This window comes from Ambystoma mexicanum, chromosome 1q (genome assembly GCF_040938575.1).
Source record: "Ambystoma mexicanum isolate Mex_15411 chromosome 1q, UKY_AmexF1_1, whole genome shotgun sequence".
Taxonomy (NCBI): domain Eukaryota; kingdom Metazoa; phylum Chordata; class Amphibia; order Caudata; family Ambystomatidae; genus Ambystoma; species Ambystoma mexicanum.
In genome coordinates this window covers 97,311,617-97,335,306 of record NC_090922.1, presented here as the reverse complement: position 1 = coordinate 97,335,306, position 23,690 = coordinate 97,311,617, and the positions used below count along the sequence as shown (strand labels likewise).

The 23,690-nt window shown below is 46.6% G+C and overlaps 1 protein-coding gene across 1 annotated transcript in view; it reads left to right on the top strand.

Annotated features, from left to right (window-relative positions):
- Nucleotides 1-23,690, top strand: part of ACSF3 (acyl-CoA synthetase family member 3) — a 1,059,592-nt gene that overhangs the window by 271,982 nt on the left and 763,920 nt on the right. Inside the window, exon 5 of the mRNA XM_069635646.1 lies at nt 16,101-16,246. Within this exon, the coding sequence (XP_069491747.1) occupies nt 16,101-16,246 (146 nt within the window). The remainder of the gene's footprint in view (nt 1-16,100; nt 16,247-23,690) is intronic.

Below are 23,690 nucleotides of genomic sequence, written 5' to 3'. Positions count from 1 at the left end.
CGCGCCGCGGCCCCAAGGAGAAAGCGCCACTGCACCTTACCTCAAATGCGCGTCAACAGTGGCCAGTCACCCGCATCCACCAATCCAACACACCGCTGCCGGCAAGACTCCGAAGGGTGTCGCACGGCCTCCATTTCCGGACAGCACGACACCTACGGCACTCCGTCCAAACAAAAAACAAGCACCATCACCTATAGAAAATCTACAGAGCGCGTACTGCCGTAGAGTAAAGCACCCATTATCCGAGCCCACATCAAGCCTACGCTCGAGCGAAAAACCGTCACAGCATATTTGAAACATTAATAAAGCTCTGATACCAATTCCCATCTAACAATTTCAGGAAAAAATGAATCAATGAAGAAAAGTAACCTTACATCTTCACAGCTTCATATATCATGTATCACATCAATCTGCAATACTATTATCCAAGTTTAAACCCCCAGCCCTCAGCCACTTTTCAGCTTCAACTGGATCCTCTGTGGTTTTGACACCTGATCCAAAAAATATCTTCAGTGTCGCTGGTTTCACCAGGAGAGTTTTAATCCCTTTTTCTTGTGCCAAAGCTTTTGCACTTCTGAATGCCTTCCTCATTTCCACTATTTCCTTAGGGAAATCTGGATAGATTGCCAATTGATCTCCATTTAGCAGAAGTTTCCCTTTTTCTCTCGCAGCCTTTAAAATCCTTTCCTTTGCACTCACTCTGGACATCACCATGATGATCTGTCTTGGTTGTCCGGCCTGGACCAGCTTACCAGCTCTAAAGGAGTAATCCATGTCCATTTCTTTTAGGATATTGTTACCCAAAGTTGCCTCCAGTACTCCTCTGACTCTATGATCGAGGTTTTTGTCCAAAGCAGAGTCTTCACTCACACCCAGCAAGCGCAAGTTCAAGTTCCTTTGATCAGCCTCCAACATCAGGTTCCTCCTCTTCAAATCAGAAACTTCATATCTCAACTCCTTGTAGGCCCTATAACTCCCTGCAACCTCCATGGCCAAGGTTGTATTTTCTGCTTCCACTTTGGTGACTCTATTTTCCAGGTGACCGACTTGAGAGGACAATTCACTGAGGGTAACCTTCATTTCCTTCACATCCTGGGCAATCTGGAGAAGCAGTGCATACATGTCACCATTCTCTGAACTCTCACCCATCTTCTCCCCTTGTTTAGCTTTTTTGGAGTTGGGGTTGTCAGGGATCTCAATCTTCTTCTTTGATATCAGCGCAGGATTCATTTTTCTCAATTTCCAATATTAATTATCCATAGGCTGGGAGGGAGCAGGAGCAGTTGGTTTAAGCTGCTGCCTTGTTCACCAACATTCCAGAATCATTCCTAGGTTCTGGTTCTTCAGCTACCTGCTCCAGTCTCTATCCCCTCTCGGTGTCTTAACTCCAGTCTCGTTACTCCTACCCTCCTGGGTGTACCACTTTGCATCTTATGGTCTGTCACCTTCTCTTCCTCACTACTGTTTTTCTGCTTCTTTGTTGAGGTCGCATCTCCCTACTCTTCCTTAACAGTATTCTGCTCATGCTCCACTTTTCTCTTTTCCTGTTCCTCCTTCAGCTCCTTAACTTTCCTCTACTTCTCCTCTTCACTTACCTCTGCCACCTCCAACTTCACCTCCTTCTTATTCTACCACTCCTGGTCTGATAATTCTTTTCAGACCCATGCATCTTTCTTCTCTCGTCTCCCTGGGTCTTTCCTCATCCAGCCTTCCCTATCTTTCTCCTTTCAGTCGTATTTATCTGTCTGCTCGTAACCCTCAGTCTTTTCTTTCCCCAGCCACCAGGGTCCTTCTCCGGGCCCGCAGGTCCTCATAATTCTCTACCTTCGGGATCTGTCCTTCCCTAGCCTCCTAGGCCTCCCCTGGAGCCTTCTGTCTCTTTTACCACCGTTTTATGGGCCTCTCCTCCAGCCTCCTGCTCCCCTAGGTTCCAGTCTCCTTTTCCAGCTCCTTCCGTTCACCATAGAGCCAGCTCCAAATTAGATCTTTCTCCTTATTCCCACATCCTTCTGGAACATGCCACACTTGTTATCGAGCTTTGTCCCCATCTTTCTGCCTCTCTGTAGTTTAAGGGCACTCAGACGTGGTGGTTGGGATGGGGGTTGGCTGTTGGGCTCCACGCCTGGTGTGGCACTTGGAATTTGCTCTTCCCTCCCCTTGGACTGTTCTTGCTCTGCCTGCCACACCCTGGCTCTGACTCTTTTGGGGATAAGAGTCCTCAGGTGTATCTTCTCAGGCAGCTGGTGTAGAGATTGGCTAGTGGGCCTCACACCAGAGCATGACTTTCAGTTCTGATGTGGGACTTGGAATTGGCTAGTTCCTCCCCTTGAGTGGTCCTTGGGGTGAACTCCTTTAGTGTATCTATTCTTAGCTGTATGAAAGTAGAGGCCTTGTGCAATGACAGGCTGATTGCCTTTCGAGTTTCCATCCTAGTGCAGGCCCCTCTCTAGATTCCTGCACCTGCCCCAGGGAAGCAGAGTGTGTAGGTGCTGTGGTTCCGCAAACCTGTGGTTGCTTGATTCAGTGGCAATGTGATGAGTCCCTGCCTTCCGCGCATGGCATGGTGGGGATAGCCAGGGAATCCTTCCCCGGTCTCCCCTTTATACAGTTACACTTGATTTGTGGTGGCCTCTGGCCTCCTTAGTGCAGAGACGCTCGTTTTTATGGGAGGACAAAAGGGGCACTTGCCCAGGGCCCCCACCTTGGAGGGGGATCCCACAAAGCTGCCTGATCTGAAGAAGATTCCATTGCTCACCAGTCCTAATTAGCACACGTCGGGATATCTTATGGGGTGCTGCTGAGGCTCTAAACCCATTGCCTTTCTGTTTTGACAAGTACATTCTGCCTTGATCAATTCATCATGTATTGCTTTCTGTGTTCACTATGGAATACATAGTTTGTGCGCTCCTTACGGCACACCTCTGTAGCATTATTTCCTTCCTGTGGGAATTATGTTCATCATGTGCAATAGGGAATAGTGAAATGCATATTGATAAATTGAGTGCCACAATGGTTCAGAGGTTAGCTCAAGCACCCATTGCAGAGTTATGTGTTCATATGCAAAATTAGAATATCACATTCCAGCAAGGATGGCTGAGTCTTTCCTATGTCTCAAGTTTATAAACCTGCCTGCATATGTACTTGGTTTTGCAGAACATCTGCTATTATCAGCAATATACCTGCACTAGATAGGGGTGGCTATAAAAACTAACATATCATCCACATGGTGAAGGTCTGGAATTTGTTTTTTTCAGATGGGGTGTTATAAATTATAGGCAATCGCCTCCAACGATGGCATACAGTGTTAGTCTAAGAGGTGAATAAGTATCCAAATTCAAGACTATGGAACGAAAGCGTTCATGCTTGTAGCCTGGATTTGCCAGCAGTTGATTCAGTGATCCTGGTCAAATCATCTAATATATCTTACATTACTGAGCTGTCTTCTGTGAGGTTTGCCTTCTTGCATGCTGCTGGTATCGTTTAGCCCTTTACTTGATCTTTCTACTTATGAAGGCCATTTGTATGGAAGAGGTGGTAGACAGAAGAGAGCAGACCAGATGTTGCAAGCCTCAGGAAAGCATATTTTAAGGTCTGCTCGTTTGACACAAAAAACGGTTTGCTTTTTGGCAAAAGTCAAAGCTTTTATGCATGTTTATAAAGGGAAATGTCATAAGCCATTGTTTTGGAAATATTTAAAGCTTTAAAATACAAAAGACAAACCCAGATTAAATTTGTTAAATCGCATCGATTGGTATGCTGGTACTTATATAGTTCCCTTGATGATGGAGATAATGAAGCTAGAATCATTCCCATTTTGCATAACACCCTTCTATAATATTTTGTTTAAAAATTGTCATTTTTGGTAATGTAGTTTGTGTACTTTCCAAGTCCGTTTATATAAAATGAGATTGTTTTCGTTCATGGTAAGAACTGGAAAAGAAAGTGTTCAAATGCAGAAATTGCAGAGTTGGCACAAATCCCAGCTTCACCCCTTCACCCCTTAACCAATCTGTGATCCTGGACACCTCATTTAATCTCATATTCCCTAACTTCTCAATATTGCCACTCCCTAAACCTTTCAAAATTGTCAGCCCTTCAGAGTGATTTCCTTCTCATGGTATGATCTTCATAAAAGACTTATTCATGGTTTCACTGGCTATAGGGTTTCTCCCACTTTAATTGTGAGCATACTTATATTGCGTTTGTTCCTTTGATATCTAATGGCAACACTATTTGAAAACCATATACCACTTCTAATCTCAGTCTGTCTGGATAAAGACACCTTCCTGGTAGCTTCTAATCTGCATCCACTATCCATGCTACAGTATGTGTAGCTTTCTTTTCCTTCCAAATGGTCTCCCCTATCCATGCATGAGCACTTTTGCATTCTGTGAGGCAGCTAATGTGAGTTCTCTGTCTATCATGGGTTAGATGTTCCTTTTACATACGGTCCTGCATTAATACTTCAGGCTGCATACCTTCCTGGATGCTATTGATCAAAATTATCCTGTATGTGCTAGAACAGTAACCTCTTCAAAGACTGCTAATGTTGGTCTTCAAATTCTACTTGTTTATCATTCTGATTAGAGCAAGAATGAAGGGGGTAAGGGGACTTAAAGGGAGTAAACATTCTTATTATACTGAGAGACAGCATATCAACCTATATCTTGTGAGCGCGACGGGTGGGGTGCGGGGGCCGTAACCAGTATTCTTGATCCCTTAATTCCTTTGGTTTGGTGGACGGGGCCCCAAAGATGTCTGTGCCCAGGGCCCAAAAAGTGCATAAGATGGCCCTGCCTTAGTGACCCCACCAATAGGGTCAGAGAGAGACTTCGGCACAAGCCTCGTTCTCTCTCTCTCTTACGCTGCCCCTTTCCGCTGTTTCTCATCCCGTTTCTTCCTTTTGAACTTTTCTTCCTTTTCACCTACCTCTGGCTTCCATTTTTTAAAAGCGTTTTCCCTTTCTCTGTATTGCTCTCACTTTTGCTGTAACTTACAGTCTACTCGCTCCTTTTTCGTCTTTCTCTGTTATTTTCCCTTGGCTGCCTTTTTTACTGTTGTATTTCGGGCACTTCCCCATTTGTTGCCTTTTCCATTTTTCCTGATGTGTGTATCGCATCACCCTGCTCTAGCTCTTATTTTCTCTGCCTCCCTCACTTTTTCTTCAGCTCTATTCTTTATTTCTCACACTTTTGCATGTTTCTCCTTCAAATGCTCGGTCCCTCCCCCTGCCTCCATTTTTCTTTTTCTGTCCTTCTCGTATTGTCTTAGCTGCATTCCGAACTAGTGACCCACACTGTGTTTCTGTTTCATTTCCTCTCCTGCTGCCCAGCAAGCGTTGATGAGCACTTATCTGCCCTTGACTTACACTTGACGCAAAGAAGACATGTCACGTCAGACGCATAAGCCATTGATCCCGAGGCCTCCTCTTTGTTGTTGAGGCCTTGGCCGCGCGTGGAGGCCGCAGTGTAAGAAAGGCACCTGTCCCTCCTTTGAGCCCAATGATTATTTGTCGGCGCGTAAGCCGTCACTTTACTGGCGCGCCCGAGATTGCTTTTTCTTGCTTGGCAATGGTTGCAGGTAGGCCTTTTATTGTATGTGTAGTGCACGGACTCGGTCATGTGAAATAAAGACCTGTCTGTAACATATTGCTATTGTGCAGCCCTATTACACGGAGGATAAAAGCAGCGCCGGCCATAGCGTCAGCAGCGCCCCAGTCAGTGAACGAAAAATGTGGCGCACCCTCCCCCCATTTTTTTTAACTCTACCGCTCCCGCATTGGAGCAGGGAGTTAATCACTGGAATTAAATGCTTAAATTGTTATTAAATGCGCCCCACTCCCGCGATGGAAAGCCTGGTGCCAGCACAAGCAAGGGAGGCATTTAATTTCACTGGGGCGTCTGCCACGCGCCTGCCACTTCTTCTCCCACCACGCCAGCTCGTGGGCGCCCTTGAAAGACCCCCCCTGAGCTGGTGTGGGGTGGGGAGGCTAATAGCACCGCAGGCGGTAGCACAGGCACACATGGATGAAAGCATATGTTGCAAAGAACCTGAAGAGGGGTGATGGCGCTGAAGGAGCCCATGTCAATTTAAGTTCTTTGTGCGTTCTTGGCACTGGCAGAGCCAGGTTTAAAGCACAAGCAAGGAGGCTACATTTGATGTATTTGAGGAGCATGAGTGGAAATTGAATTGCGGCAGATCGCATTGATGTGTGAGACAGAGCGTTTTCCTTAGGGATTGCGCCCTTCTAAAATGCTTCTGTGAATCAGGCCCTAAGACTTAGACCTGCCAATAAAGACATAAGGGGGCTCATGTTCGTTAAACGCCTAATGTAATGGTGGGGAGCAGTTACATTTACACTGCAACGTAAATGACTCCAGGCTGCAGAATGTTAATAATTTCCAAGGTGGGCTGCAAAAGTGCAGGGCAAAAGGTGGCATATGTACAACGCCTTTTGCCCTGCAGTTTTGCACTCTGCAGTGTAACGTGAGTAAGCACATGCTCTCTTGCCAGGCAGCATTTACTTTTAATTGTGAGCACTGTCAGGAAGGTTTAGGGTTTAATTGTAATTGAACACGCTGCCTTCCATGCAAGCATATCAGGCAGCGTGTACAATGGGTCCATCGCTATGGGGTCCACCTGCTTTGATGCAGGGATGTAGCAGACTTCAATTTTGGAGGAATTAAGCATCAGCAGTAGCAGTAGCATAATTTTCCTGCCCCTCATCCCGTTTGCCATTTCCTTCCCCTGATCATATTATTCCTTCCAGCAGGGCTCACAACCTAAGGTTCCTTTCTAATAGTGACCTCCAATTCCATAATTTTATCAATTTAACAAAGTGGCTAGGGTGAAGCGCTGAAACATCAGGAAAATTCGTCCACATCTTATCTTTCACTGCGTCAAAACCTTAATCTCTACCCTTGTCTCGGCTGTCATGGCTACTACTGTAGCCTTCTTCTGGGCCTACCTTACTACACCTTTGCACACATGAGCTTGGAACTGCCTCCCCCTGATATGCACAATATTTTGCCACCGACTGTAGTTTTAAGTTAGATCTAAAGGAACAACTCCTTGACATGGAAAGTGCCTCCTTGCTGACATCAAGCCTTCGCATTCCTCCCCTGCTTCCACCGTATAGTTATGTAAATAAGTGTGCGTTAATGCCAACTTCGCAGCCAGTCATTCCAGTTCGATGTTCTAGCATGCCTCCTTCCTCAACTGGTCCATTTGACCTAATAACGGCCCCCTTTCAATGTAAGGAACTTTTTTTCAGGATTGCTCAGTTCTGTATGGCTTCCTATGTTAACTATGTTTGATAGAACACTCTCCCCATGTTAAATAAAAATGATTACAAAATAAATATGTTACCGAATTGGCTAAAGCCCAATCAAGTTGAGTCGATCTGATGAGAGTTATGGGATGAGATCTTCATCTAAAAATGGGATCCGGATATTATATCAGAGGTGCCAAACCTTGGGCTCTGGTTGATCAACTCATCAACCTATAAAGGATGGGTTTGAAACCTGACATACTTTCACACATCTGCTCTGCGATTGAGTTTTAATATCTAGGCGATCGCAGCACTGTGTTCACTTCTTTCTTCTCCGGGTCTCTTGTTGTTTCATGCCTGCGGGTCGGTGTAGTGGGATTCATAGGAATCCATCTATGCAGGTCTATCGCGTGGGCTGTTACAGACCCTCCAGTTGTGCCGAACTGGGCAACTCGAACGCTCGGCAGCGCGACGCACCCATTCGCCATAAGCGGGCCATATGCCAGAATGCTGCCAGTAATCTCACAGTGGCCCTCATAGTTCCAGGACGATGCTCATTTTGGCAGTGGTCTGTTCATTCCGTTGGTGATGCAGGCTTGGAATAGCGCTACTCAACATGCAAGGTTACGCTGTGCAAATCGGGCGCTGGTCAGTTTTGCAGTGTAATGATTAACATACCAAGGGTGCTGCCCAATAGGTCTTAACTCGTTGAATATGTCTGGGAGCTTGCTGTTCAATATGCCAGAGTGCTGCCCAATGTTAGGTTGCCAAAGGTTCTTCTCCATATCCCCGATGCCTCTTGGAGGGTATCTGGTCTTTGCATCTAATGCCTTTTCATCGAATGCATTTGCATCGAGGCATTTACATTGAAGAAAATGCATCGAATGCATTTTTTTGGGTGGTAAAGGGTTAATGTGTATTGTGGTGGATTTTAAAGGTTAGAAAACAGGGGTTGAGGATTAGCATTTGATGCTAATTTTTTCGAAGCAAATGCTTTAGATGGAAAGGAATTAGATGTAAAGAATTCGATGCAATGACTATACACCCTCTTGGAGCATCCTGCCACATAACCAACAGCCCAATGGGCCACTAGTGCTATTGATGTCCTGGTGCTTCTCTCCTACTTTTCATCCCCCCATCGGGCTGTCGCCTGATATCTTGACTTTGTGTTGCTGCACTGAGGGGTTAGGGAGTGAGAGCATTCCCTTAGGGTGCTTTCGGTGTAGGCAGGGGTGCTCCTCCGCTTGTTCACTACTCGTCTGCCACCATCGGCTGCACCTCCTGTTGTCCCATGGTGGGATCAGCGAGAACAGCAGGCCCAACACTCTGGAAATGTGTGCAGCATGGCTTTTGCGAAGAGAATGATGGCTGCCAATGCACTGAATAGGCCCATTGGCTTTTCGTTTTGTGTGGCCATCTTGACCACTCTGAATGAAATGTACTTACATATTTCTAAGTTGAAATATGCATGCATTATTTTATCTGCGTAGCTGCCTTTTGTTTAACACTTTGTTCGGGGGGTGGGGCACGTTGTGAGACATCTGTAAGCCTCAGGGAGATTTGGGGGTGTGGGGTGGGTTAGGCTCCCAGATGTTCTAACGGAAGCATCAATAATAACTGGTCCCCCTTTTGCAGGCGAGGCTGGGGGATGCGGGTGCACTATGCAGACAGCACATCAGACGGGAGGGCTCAGTGCACAGTGCGGCTTATAGATGCACTCCCAGCAAAAACCCAGGCTGCTATAATGCTATGACCAAAACTAAACCTTTTAGTCACCGAATAATACTTTAACACAACTATAAATAAAACGACCTCAGAGTAGAAATGCAGCATCCCTTAACAAAGCAACATAGACAAGAGGTGCCAAATACAACCTGGAGTCCAGGGCCATCTCATACCTGTGTTCTACTCCAACAACAGGGGTTCCAAAATGAACCCCCTTCCCTGGGCTCCAATTCTGATAAACCCTTACCCTGTCGTTAGTGGCGGTGGGGGCAAGAATCCCGGGTGCAGTACAGAGTCCGTTGCTGTTGCGGCTGCAGCAACGCAACATCAAGCTGCCTTGGTATCATGGCACAAAAAGTCCTCTGTCAGAGGTCTGCCTGCATGGCAGTTCGCCGTGTTCCATTGGGCTGGACTTTGCATTGGTACTGCAGCGGGCACTAGGCACGTCTTTGGGGAGAGAACCTGGGCCTCCCCTGGTGCTGCCTGTGCAGCTCCTAGATCAGAGACCTCAGGGGAAAACAGTAAAGGGATCTCTTTCTAGCCTTGTTTAGTGTGGGCAGCTTCCATCCAGGGAAAGCCGAGAAGAAGATGTAAGGCGAGTGAATGGATTTCTGAAGTGCAATGCATATGCATCCCAGAACATCTTTATAGTAGTAGTGTTGGGGACAGGGACTGGGGGGGACGGGTTTACGAAACATTCATTTCAATTTCACAGCAGTTTTGATGCATTTGGAAATGCACTTTTTATATGATGGCAGCAAATGCGCGAAGCGGACAATAGATACAGTGGGGTATTTGGGCATTAACTTCCATTAGATGACCTTACATAGACATGTAATACTGCACTTTCCTTATAATGGCAGTATCTGTACGTGTGCAGCTGCATCCTACATGTGGCGACTCTTCCATGACATGAGGCATTTGATGGCTCTGTTGGAGCAGTTCAGGCATTACTGGGGAATTGGAGGCCCTTACGTTGCATATGATGGCAATATCTGGACATTTAAGACTACACATTATATAGGTGAATACCTCATGCACAGGAGACATGAACTGCCGTTGGATGAGATTGATGGGACATTTGAAGCTATGCTAGGCATATGAAGACATCATATGAAGACATCAACGGCAATTGTTAGGCTGCACCCAACAGGTGGCGACACTACTCTACATATTAGGCATTTGATGGCATTACTGGGAGAGTTGATGCTGCATGTGGCATATGATTCCAGCACTTAGGCAGGCATGTGAGCCTGCGACTCCCACATGGTTGACTCTACCAGGCATATAAGGCATTTAGGGCCATTGAATGCCATTTGTAAGGCATTAAGTCTACACATGCAATGCAGTGGCAGCGCTACACATTGAGCTGTACCCCACACATGGTGAGTCTACCAGGGATGTGGGGCAATTATCTGCATTAGGTGGCATTACTGGGGTTTTTGAGACGGTACTTACCATGCAAAGGCAGCATCTGAACCTATAGGACTGAAGCGTTAAATGGCGCCCATTGGCATTTCTGTGGCATGTAAAGCTGCACTTGGTTTGTGGCGCGTTGCAACTGCACATATGAACTTTCATCTTACTCATAGCTCAGGGCAACGTGCTCGCCTTGGAAGCAAGACGACACGGAGCAACACAGGTTTGAACCCCGCTGCGCGCTTAGAAACCTCTGGGTATTAAGCACGTCATATCATACAATAAACATATCAAGGATATGAGACATTTACTAGCATTAGATAACATTTCAGAGGAATTGGAGTTCGCATTTAGGATATGACGGCAGCGCTTGTATATGTCAGGCTGTAGCTTACATTGTCTCTAGCTGGCACGTGAAGCCACCATGGGCATAAGATGGTAGGATCTGTATATGGGACGTCACTCTTGGCATACTGAGGCGCAACCTGGGAATGTGGCACCTAATGATCTAATAGACTGGATGAAAATGATTATGTGAAAAAGTAACTTTAGTTACAAGATGTTATTATTTTAATCAGCTGTACTCATATTTGTCAAGTGGAATATGTCTTGAGTGACTTTGGTCAATTTGTCACTATTCTTCTACACCTTCTCTTTGATAGTTGCTTTAGGAGTTTTGTCTCCCAGTTCCAGCATGAAATGTTTGTATCTTTCTCTTCACCGGCTCAATATGCTTTAGGAGTTCTTACTTCCAGTTACTGAAGGCACACTTTCTCTGACAGCTTCCCTTTCTTAATGCGCTCTTGGAACTTGCACTCTAAGTTATTGCTTGCAGTGTTTCTTTGAGCCCACTTTCTTTGCCGGTTGCTCTGGCAGAGTATGTCGCTGGTGCTTCTCTCCTGTCTCTGGGTATTCACTCAGATTCTCTCTGCTGCTTCTGGCATCTGCCCACGAACCCTCGTTCTCGTCACCGTTCTGATGCGCCCCACCTAATCTCCCAGGCTGCTTTCCTGTGTGCATATCTGCCTGTCAGGACATCCTGCGTCTTTGCCTGCAACCAGCTGCCAGTATCCCTCTTCCCATGCTTGCTCCAGCATCCTCTGTGCATAGCCCCGGAAAGCGGTGGTCTGCTGGCGAGTCTTGTCCTTGCTGCTGCCGAGCAGGTGTTTCTGACATACGCTAAATCTCACCTGCTCGCCCTCTGCCATACCAAATCGCAGACACTGAACTACACCGTACATAATGGCAGTAACGGGTCATATGAGGCAGTACTGACATATAAAGGCAGCGCCTCTGGTCTATCTTATTTCTGATGGGTGTACCCCTGTCATGCCATGACATATCAAGCCAGCATATGTGACAAAGTCCATTGGTGAGGCCAGAAAGTGGGGCAAGAGGGACACTGGGGACAGGTGAAGCCAACCGCTAAATAATGCCAACCATCGAGGAGGAAAACGGGAATCCCCAAGGAATCCGCACCATTCCCACTTTATGAATCAAGGCAGTCACACACCCCAAATCTGTGGAAAGAGGCAGACTTCTTTAGTTCTGAAGAGCCAAGATGCCTGCGGCTCGTGGTAAGAGATTACGAAGGCATGCTACAGGACGCAAGAAGGGACGTGAGTCACGGTGTGAACCACACCACAACCGCACATTCAACTGGGCTTCACAGTAGATGGAGGGAGTGGCGGGAATAGTGAACAGACACTAGTAGCAGCACAGAGGGGATGAGGGACACCTTGACCGAGTGGCCTGTCACCAAAATTGTGGACACTCCTTTTAACTGATCACAGGTGTCTCCACTGCAACCCCAATTACTGGTACAACAGAGTTATACAAGGGGGCTACAGATGAAGGAGGGTGAGTGAGTTTGTGGACAAGAAGATAGCATGGAGTGTGGAGTTAGGTAGAGAACAGAAAGAGGAAAGTGGAGGGTAAGAGGTGCACTCGGGAGAGAGTTGTGGAAGGAGCAAAGTAGAAAAAGCAAGATGTTTGGGGAGGAAAGGATCAAGATAGTTGAAGGAAAGAGTACAGAAAAGGAAGCAAAATGCAGGCATCAGAGAGGGGACAGAGAAACCTGGGGAGGAAGGTATAGGAGAGCAAGAGAAGGTGGACATCGTCTGAGGAATGTTGAGGAAAGCAAAAAAAAGGGTGCCAAGGAGAGACAATGAGATTGTACATTAGCCAAGTTCAGAGGTCCAAAGACTAAGGAGGGGCTTGAGAGGGTTAAGTCTGGAACATTAGATCAGTGCTGGGAAGCAACCAGGTTATCAGGGCTGAGAGAGTCTGATGGGGACCAAGCAAAAAGTCCCTCGTAGAGCTGGTCAATAGAAGGAAGAATAGTTACCGGTTTGCCGGGAGACATACTCTGGATCCTGGTGGAAGCAGAGTGACCAGCAAAGAATCTGCATCATATTGGTGCAAAGTCAGAAGGGTTCCCCAAAAGGTGCTGTGTTGGGAGACCTCACCGATCCCAGATGCCTCACTGCACTAGTCTAGGTTGCTCATATTGACTATTGCCTGAAAATCCACCCAGGACAGACGGGGAAGAAATAGACTGTCACTGGCAAGGCAAGTGACCTTTCCCAGGAGTCCCACTGTCTGATAGCTCATTGAGCCCTGCCACCTTGAGTACTGTGAGTGACTTTGGCAAATTGTGTCAGTAGAACCCATCCCTGACTGGGAACTGTTCGCAGTAGAACTTTGGGCTCCGGACCATGGTTTTATCCTATATTGCTTCTGTGCATATTTCAGTTTCCCTTGGTCCCCCCACTCTTATATTTTTATTTATTTAAAAAACAGGGATGCCAGTTTTGATCAAAAACGACTTACAACAGCACATTTACAGATGTCAGAGGCATTCCCCGGATGGGTGCCTGCGCAATAGCATGAAGATGAGAACAACTGGCGAGCCACAAAGTGGGACACAGACGAGGGAATACCCTGTTATTGAAGTCCTGGTTTTCCTTAGTCTTGCTGCCATCCCCGCTGTAGTGACTAATTGGCTCTCTTTTTGTACTGGATTCACAGGCACACGTTTCATGTTGATCCCCTGATCTGACAAATCCGATTTAATATAGGGTTGGTAAATAAAATGGACTTTTATCTACTTCAGTAACTATTAGTTATTTTTATCAAACTGGCCGTTTTCTACAACTGTCATGTCACTTCCTGTGATGTCAGCAGCCTCAAATACCGTGTGTCACTACTCCCCTTCCTGTCATGTCATCGGGTATGCGATGTCACTTCTGCAACCTTTGCAATTTGGCGAATTGGCGTTCGTGTGCAACACTTTAATCAGTGGGTTGAAGACGATGTACATACAGATCAAGGAGGACAGCACCTGTTCTCTTCAGTACACAGTTCCCAAAGCTGTTAATCATATGATTCAATTAAAATGCAGTGTGTTGCACCTCATTGCTGGGGCTATGAAATGGAACCAGGCACCTGCAGACAAGCGAACCCTTTTCTCCATGATCACAGAATACAGACATTGCAGGGTCCTGCAGTTCTACCCTTTAGGCATTAGCCAAAAGGAGAGAACATCTTCTACAAATAGACAACTCTTCTCAAACAGAGCTCCTCAAACAGTGTGTAATGTTGGGCGCTTCATGGGCAGGCCACAGTCCAGACGAAAAGAGAGCTTCACGCTTTGTTTTGAAGGCTCCCACTGGGTGGCATGCCATGGGATTGCCACAAGATAACGCTTGTGTAACCACACAGTGCCAGAGGGAAATGCTCATTAAGGTAGACTCTGACATAGGGCGTTTGTGTTCTGTGTTCGAAGCTGAGCGCACTAACATACGAAGAGGGCCATGTCATAAGAAATTAAACTTGCATGCAGCGGACTGCCGACGCTAGCACTTGCTTGCTGTCCGATCGCCTGCATGCAAATGTAAACGTGAAGACTAAGGGCCTCATTACAAGTTTGCCAGTCCGGTACCAACGGTGCTGGTAAGCTACCGGCACCGTTGTTACTTGACTGGCAAAATAGGAGGTCTGACCTGGTGGGCAGAACAGCACCTGCTCACAGACCTTGACGGATGCACTGTTATTAATGGGACTTGTATGGGTATGGGGAGTGATTTTTTACGGCGCCCGGCAATAGGGAATTAGGTCCGCCGGGGTTGTAATGCCCCAGTAGGTCTCCATTGCTGGGCACGGGAAAAAATTACTACGGCGGCAGCCGTGCCAGTATTTACCGGCATGGCTACCGCCTGACTCATAATGAGACCCTAAATCTATGCGAAATCGCATTTCCCTTCATCTTTACCCTCCACTTTTTTGAGGAATCAAAACATTGGCGGCAAATTACACTTTGCAGGCAGTGGTTATTAATGGATTCTAAGCGAATCCGCCTGCAGTTTACCAGGTGTAAATGTGAGGCGCAGTGCATATTAATCCATTTGTTTTACAGCTGCATGAAAATCTCATGCATACATACGAATAGGTGTTCTTCCAAGACATAGGAGCAGTGCCGGCCTTAGTGTTGGCAGCGCAGCGGGCAGAAAAATAACAATTTTGTGCCCCCCCTGCCTGCGCCCCTGGTCAATTGGGACGGGTGGGAGCTAAGGGGAGCTGGAGGCGCCAAATGTTTCTTTTTTGGGGGTGGGAGAAGGCGTCCTTTTGAAATTACCCTATTAAGATGATTATCTCCCCACTCCCGCACCAGAGCAGGGAGTTTATCACTGGAATCGGCTGCTGATGCAAGCATCAGCGCCCTATTTTAATGAAAACCACCCGCTCCCGTGTCACAGGAGGCAGGTAAGTATCTCAATAGGGTGCCAGCACCCTATTGTTAAATGCGCCGCTTCCGCATTTAATTTCAAAAGGACACTTCTCGCACCATGCCAGCTCGGGGTAGCCCTTGAAAGGCTCCTCCAAGATGGCGTCCTAGGGGGCTAATCGCGCCCTGGGGGGCTATGGCGCCCCGGGTGGTTGCCCGGTCCGGCCTGCCCTAAGGCCCTCCCTGAGTAGGAGGGCTGCAAAGCGCAGCACAAAAATGGAGTACAGCGTTAAATGGGGGCATGCAAACATTATGCCTCACTTTTTCCTTCCATTTAATTACAAAAATGACCCATTGTGTCATTTCCCGCCCACATTTAAGTAGAAGGATTTACCTGCTGTCTTGTAAATGGGCAAGATCGACATGCCAGCATTTCTCGAGGTCATTGGCCAGGGTCTCAGTGGAGGAAGGCGAGGCCTTGTATATTGCCATTGGGAACATTCATTGTATTGAGTGAGCATTTGCAGGACTTCTAAAAGTAGATTCGTACGTTGAATGCAATCCCCATGTGAACTATGAGCAGACCTCGTAAAGTTGTGGGGCAGGCGTAGAGAACTAACCATAGTGTTAGCTCACTGGTCGAGCTCGGCATCGAGTGGGGCGTTTGACGTACAAAAATGCAAAGAGTAAATCGGCCTCTCTGTATTTGTGTTAAGAGAACATGGCTTTTCTCTGGCTGTTGATCGTATGCAGGGGAGCATGGTTTTATTGGCGGAAATATCCAGGAATGTGTTGGCTTAACCTAAGGTATTAGAGCGAAGATAAGCAGCTCACATCGTTCAAGCAGAATGGTCACCAAGAGCTTTAGAAATAGCCCTTTGACAAAGTTAAAGACCTCACGAGCCTTAGTTGTATGGTGCCAGTGTGTGGCATTAACTCCCCTTTCTGTCCTTGGCACAGGCTGATGGTATCAGGATCCGCAGCGCTCCCAGAGCCAGTAATGGAGAGGTGGAAGGAGATTACCGGCCACACGCTACTGGAGAGGTATGGCATGACGGAAATTGGAATGGCGCTCTCGAACCCCCTGAGAGGACTGCGCGTGCCAGGTAAAGAGCTGTAGAACTCGACAAACTCTGCACTTGCATCTCCTTCTCTGTGCTCCATTACTTTTGCATATCTGCGAGTATGTTTCTTGCATTGTACGGAAGGTGACTAACCACAAGTTTGGTGGTAGTGGTAAAATATGGTGGGGCTCCTTATGAGTATGGCCGTGCAAGCAAAGATTGGCGTTCCCGGAATTACTGCCACTTTTCCCGCTCCGCCATATTGCGCGTATGGCCCAAGAGTGGGGGATTTAAATCCTCCCACTTTCTGTTGAAAATCGTCAAAATCAGTGGAATTCCACCAGCAGTAATTCCACCAAAAATGCTCCATATAGTCCATTGGACTCTAAAAAATGGGGGTTAACTCCACTGCTGCCACTTATAATCCGGCAGTTATTCTGCTGGACCAAGTTGCAGTAACGTTTTTTTCCGTTGGTCGGTATTCCGGCAGATTTACCACCGGAATACCGGCCAACTCGTAATGAGCTCCTACTGAAACTCAAAGCATTACCCCATGCAGCATTAGCTATCGGTAATACCGCATTTTTACCAATTAAGTCCTTTGAGAAATGGAGAATAGCAGGAGGGTCTGCATACTCAAAATCATGCAGACGCTTCAGGTTACACCATGCTCATTGCATGCTGCAACGGTAAATTAATTTGGCGTTAACATTCATACGCTGGTGCACCCTTCTATGCCAAAACCGATAATACTGGGAATTAAACTAACACCCTAATATTCTGAGGCTGGTGGTGGTCACCAAGGTTTTCTAGGCAAAAGGGCCTGTCTCGCAAAATCTCTGTAATATGGAGGGCTACAGCGCATCTCTGTGCCAGGACTGGATACCGCAAAGTATGGGCGCGGCTATGCGATTGTGGCCAGTTTTACTGCATTACCCAAATCCAGAATCAAGCCGGCAAAATGTATTCCAGAGAGGTTCTACGATAGCGGCTGCCATTGCAACAAGCATTGGCAATGCCAACAGTTTGTGCTTTTGTGTAGGCATGGGAAAGGCACTTGCCAGGCCCTGTCGTAGTGGTATTAATGCCTGGCAAATCCCTAATACTTATACACAAGCCAAAACGGTTGGCTTTGCCAATGTTTGTTTTTGAAGGACACACAAAGTGCTTATAGAGCGGCTGAAGCCAGACCTGGCTAGGACATTTTTATTACACTAGTAATGCGTTAACACCATCAATTAAGTCAACTCTAAGAAGACTGCTGCTTCTTCTTCAAGTGCAAAGTTTGATGGTAAAGCATGGTTAAGGGAAGCTCAAAGAGTTCCCATGAGGAGGTGTTTTGGGCAGGGAGTGTCATGAACTGGGTGGAAATGGCCACAGGGATTATCATGGCCATGGGCAGCCAATGGGTGGGTAAATAACCAAACAACACCTACAAGCTGTGTGTTCCTCTCCATATGCCATTTCTCCCTATCTGTACTCCAATCCAATAGTTTCTAACTTGTTGTATAACAAAGATGGGATTCCTTTTGTTTTTTGTATTTGACAGCAATCATGTATAGGTGTAATTGACTGCATACGGGTCCGCCAGCATGTAAGATTTTGCACCGAACCACGAGCTCTAGGTGGGGTTTGACCGCTGTTTTGTTACTTAACGGCTTCATTCGTTTAACTCGAAATACATTATACTCGTGTGTGTTTGTAGGACCCATGGGTCTACTGAAAAAATCTTTTTTTTTTTTTACTTTTCATTGTGTGCCTTCTAACAGCTTTATTCAAATACAATTTATGATAACCACGTGCTGTAGCAAGAGTGGCTCAATCGAATCAGAATTTGAAGTGGCTCATTTAGGGGACTCCCCTTTGTTGTGTAGCCCATTTGTCCTCTTATGCCTTTTAGTTATTTTCCCTTTTGTTACGCGCCTTTATTCATTTAAGTCAGCGATAAACACAATCACGTAGATTTTGTTCACACTTTTAATTATATTAACAGTGAATTGTTCTCTGTAGGACTCCAATGCTCAGAAAATGTATTCAGAGAACAATTCGAAGGGGTTGCTGGTCCATACTTTTCACTATATGGTGGTCCCTCCCTTTCACAGATAACACCTATGAAAATGAATATAGGAAGAAAATATTTCTGTCTTGTCCTCTGAAGTGTCCACACTTTTTGTAACCTAGGCCCAGTCACGAAAAGTCAACGTCAGTTGGGTCCCCGATTACTGACCATACTGATGAGCTCCATCATCCAGTCCTGTTTTCTAGGTGTGCTGGAAGCTCTGCTTCCACTTGTCCTCAGCAGTGCCTCGCGTCTTCAGGCCAGGAGGTGGAGTTGCTGCTTTTTTGTGGTACCAGGCTGCCAAGTGTAACTGAATGACAGGTGGCAGAGGGTTTTCTGTCAGCAGGAGTAACAGCACTGCTAGGGGGGCAGCACCAAGTAGGTCGGGGTGGCTCCTGTCCCCATTGACCATACCTCTCAACCTTTTGTGTCTCCAGAGTGGATGAAGCCTGACGTTTTTTTGTTTTTGGTGGGTGAGAGCCCATTGATGTGTATGGACGTGTAAAAGGCTTGGCGGCTGAGTGAACTGATTACCTGGTGAGGGACACCCACCAAAAGCATGTGAGTTTAGAGGTATGCACTGTATGTTCCCAAGGTCAGGCAGTGGACTTTGCCACATATCTCCCCCACATCCTTGGAACCTTCACTAGGAGCCTCAAATGAGTAACAGCTCAAGTAATTTGCATTTCCCTGCATGTCAATGAGCCATTGAGATGTTGTGTGGTTGCGAATCCAGGAACCATTGCATCACCCTGGCCTTGGCGTCTTTTTCCTTAGAGAGCCAGGTGAGGGGAGCATGATCTGTGGCAATGGTGCATTTCCAGCCAGTCTGCTAAAGCCCAGTGGATTGCCAAATACTATAATGCAACAACTGCCTAAGTATTTGCTCTGGGTGTAATTTCGTACTGCTTAATAGGAGTGGCTTTATTAAGTTTTTCGTGACAAAAATTGAGAGCATTAGACTTTCTTTAGACCAGGACGTCTCTTCAGCTCCTCTAATCAATGATCTTGCAGTTTCTAGTTTCTTGGGCTTGATTCAACCGCCCTTCTCCTTTCATCCTATTTTGGATTGTGGTGTTATCACCACTATTTCCCCTTCCCACTATAATGTTGCTCCTTCTGATCCCTTCTCTGCTTCCTTAATAAGATCTGTTTTCCTGCTTTTGCTTCTGTTTTATATTAATTGTTTCTAATATTTCCTTACTATCTGGACATTTGCCTTAATCCTTGAAAGTAGTAAGCATTACTTCTCTACTTTAAAAGCCTTCTTTGGAGCCAACAGAACTTTCACATTTCGCTCAATTTCTCTTCTCCCTTATTTATCCAAATTGCTTGGCTGCTTAGCATATTCTCAACTTCACTCCTATCTGTACGTTTCTAATTTACTTATTTCTCATCAATCAGGTTCCTAGCCAGATTTTTCAACTGAAGCTGCTCTTCTATCCAATTCAAATTTAATTCTCCATGCCGGACATCTTAAACTCTATTCTGTCTTGGGCTTACTTGACCTTAGTGCCGCTTTCCGAATAGTTGATCATCCTACCTTGCTCTACATCCTTTCCTATATGGTCTTTCAAATACTGCTCTCCAATGGTTTTGTTCCTGTCTTTCTAACCATTGCTTTTCATCTCGAGGAAGAGTTCCATCTCCCGGATATTCCCTCTTCCCTACTATGTCCCTCAGGTTTCAGTTCTAGGCCCGCTCTTATGTACACGCTACACGTCATCTTTGGCTTCTTAAATCTATGACCATCAGTTTCAGGCTCACCTTTACCCTGACGATACACAGATCTTGCTTACATTTGCCTCCTTTTAGGACTCTATTCATCAATGCCTTTCCTCTTGTCTCTTGGTGGTCAAATCTTGGATGTCTTTTGGTTTTCTTTGCACACGAAAAAAACATTACATTTTTTGCTGCTTCTTCAAATATTGTAATTTAATGTCATGCAAATAGTTTTGTATATCTCCCTTCTGCCTCTATTGGTGGCCTTGATGCAAGTGGCTCTGTAAAAAAAAGGGGTTTGGGGTCATTAGTTGGAAAGTGGGAAAGGCAGATACGAAACCTGTTGTGTCAGGGTGCAGATCCAAAGTACCCTGTTTGTGTGTGCCAATCTGCTTTCTATGTGGTTCTATGTGTTTGGCAGAGAATCTTGGTAGTATGTTATCCATATGAAAGTGCTCAAGATCTGATAGATTACAGCACTTTGGATCTGGTTAGCCGCTGGTGAGGGGAGGATGTGATAGGGCTAAAGAGGAAGTTTAAGTGATAACCTGTTTTACTAATGAACCTTGTCTGTCTGACTAATGGGGTGGACTGGACACTCAGAGATCAGGCTACAATGCTCAACATTCTTTATTGAACAACACAACAAGCTAAGAGATTAGGTATAAATGAAAACAAGGAAGAGGAGGAATTCAAGTATTATATCCATGGTTAACCCCGATTTTGCTACTGATAGCCATGCCTGCGTGCCCACTGCCTCTGATTCTGTTACTGCTGCTGATTGTTAAACATGTATGCCTACTGCCCCTATGGTTAACCCTGATATTGCTACTGCTAGCCATGCCCATGTGCCCACTGCCCCCATGGTTAACTCTGCTACTGATTGCCATGCCCGTGTGCCCACTGCCCCCATGGTTAACCCTGATACTGTTGCTGATTGTCAAGCATGTATGCCCACTGCCTCTGATATTGCTACTGCTAGCCATGCCCGTGTGCCCACTGCCCCCATGGTTAACCCTGATACTGATTGCCATGCCTGTGTGCCTACTGCCCCCATGGTTAACCCTGATACTGTTGCTGATTGTCAAGCATGTATGCCTACTGCCTCTGATATTGCTACTGTTAGCCATGCCTCTACGCCCACTGCCCTCTCCACTACACAAAAGGACCCTACAGGCATTAAGCTCGCAAACCCACTAGCCTCAAACACCAGCAGCACACCTGCCCTGAAATGTGCCCTGGTCAACGCCAGGTCAATCCTTGCTCACACCCTGGATGTTCACGACCTGATTACCTGTGAGCACCTAGATATCCTCTTCATCTGTGAAACCTGGCTCCAAGAATCATCTGGCCCTGGCCTCTCCCTGGCCATTCGCAACGGATACACCATCTATAGACAGGATAGGGTCGGCCAAAGAGGAGGAGGTGTTGCCATTATTGCCAGAGACATTAGAAGAATTCAAAGTGAATTAGGGTCCAACGCTGAATATCTTCTAATCAAACTCCAAACCTCGCCCACCTCCACCATAGCCTTCCATCTAGTGTACCGCCCTCTTGGCCCCTCCTCTGAGTTCCAAGAGGCTCTCATACATGCTCTGTCCAACAACATCAAAAAAACCTCCAAGATAGCGCTACTAGGTGACCTTAATATTGGCCTCAACGACAGGAATGATGCCCAAGCCTCTACTCTACATAAAGCTCCGTCCACATTAGGGTTTATCCAGTCCATCACTGAGCCTACCCACACTAAAGGCCGGACGCTTGACTGGGTAGCGCATCACAACTGTCCCATCCTTATTCCCGATATCTCCCCCATCCCCTGGTCAGATCACTTCTGCATCAAGTTCAACATTGCCACCACCACGCGACCCACCAGTTCCAACCTAGCTTTGCCGGCAGCCCTCTCTAGAAGCTCGCGCAAACTCACTACTGAAAACCTCCTTCTCCACCTCCTAGTTCCTGCCCTCCAACATCCCTTCCCGAATGATCCTAACCTCCTCGCTAACACCTTTAAGCAAGTCATCACCTGTGCTGTTGACACCATAGCACCGCTCACACTTAAGAAAGCGAAGAAATCCAAGCACTCGAACGCCTGGTTCACCCAAGATCTTATAGAATTATGATCCTCAAAAAGGCGCATGCTTGCAGCCTGGAGAAAAAACCCAAACGATAAAACTAAAATAGCTTTCAAAAATTGCTCTAAACAGTACAAAACAGCCATCACTCAGGCCAAAGCTGCATCTTTCAACACCAGGATCAACAATGCCAAATCTGGAACCAAAGAGATCTTTGCAATCTTCAGGGAACTTGAGACTCCTACCACCCCTCCTTCAACCATCATCAAGGATGAGTCCTGGTGTAACACTAGTCAAACCGCTATGCTAGACAAGCTTGACAAGCTGCACGCTAAAATTATAGCGCACCAAAAAGCTTTACTATCTACCCTAGAAACACAGCCCCTCTACCCCCCACCCACGGCACCCACTGCAGACGAGGAATTACCCACCTTTGACTTTTCTGACCTGACAGAAACAGAAGTTATAGACCTTATCAAATCCATCAAGCCTTCTAACTGCAGAGGGGATGCCTGCCCGGCACACATCATTAAAGAATGTGCCCACTCCCTGGCTCCCCTCATCACCGCTTTCATTAATTCATCCTTCCACTCAGCTCAGGTACCTACCTCACTGAAGGAGGCCTGGGTCCACCCTCTCCTAAAGAAAACTTCCCTTGACCCAATGGTCCCAGGGAACTACAGACCAATCACTACGGTCCCCTTCCTGCTAAAGATTCTTGATAAAACAGCTTAGCTGCAAGTTCAAAAATTCCTGGAAGATAACCAGCTCCTAGGGTTACGCCAATCTGGCTTCAGACCACGGCACGGCACAGAAACTGCCCTACTGGATCTCAAAAATCAAATTGATGACCTAAGAGATGCCGGCAGGCCTGCTCTCCTTCTCCTGTTAGACCTGTCGGCCGCATTCGATCTGGTAGATCACAAGACCCTATGTCTTCATCTGTCCTCCACTGCTAACTTCTCCCCAAAAGCCTGCAAATGGATATCATCCTTCCTCAAAGAGAGAGTGATGAAGGTATTCTCCGACTCCTCTAGGGCCGTCCCTAGCCCCATCAAATGCGGTGTCCCTCAAGGGTCCTGCATATCACCAACTCTCTACAACCTCTTCATGAGGCCACTGTTCCAACTTCTTGACACCATGGGCATCGCATATACCAACTATGCGGATGACGCACAGGTGCTCATTCCTCTGACTAGTGACTACCAGACAGACACGAAAACTCTCAATCGCATCTACTCCACAATCCAGTTCTGGATGGCTGAAAACTGGCTGTGCCTAAACAGCGAGAAAACAGAACTCTCGCTAATTGGATCCACAACCACACTCAGTAAACTCGATGCGCAATACAGCGCATTCACAATAGACAACATCCCCATTACCGTGTCCCAAGCCATCAAGACTCTAGGCGTATACCTGGAACCTAGTATGACCATCGACAGACAGGTTAATGCCATCGCTTCCTCAGCTGCTTACCACTCCAAACTAATTAATGCAGTGAGGCCTTTTTTATCACAAGACAACTGCATCACCATTGCTAGGGCCATTATAGGTTCAAGGCTAGATTACTGCAACGTACTCTATGCCGGCACCTCCGAAAAAAACCTTGCAAAACTTCAAGTTGCCCAAA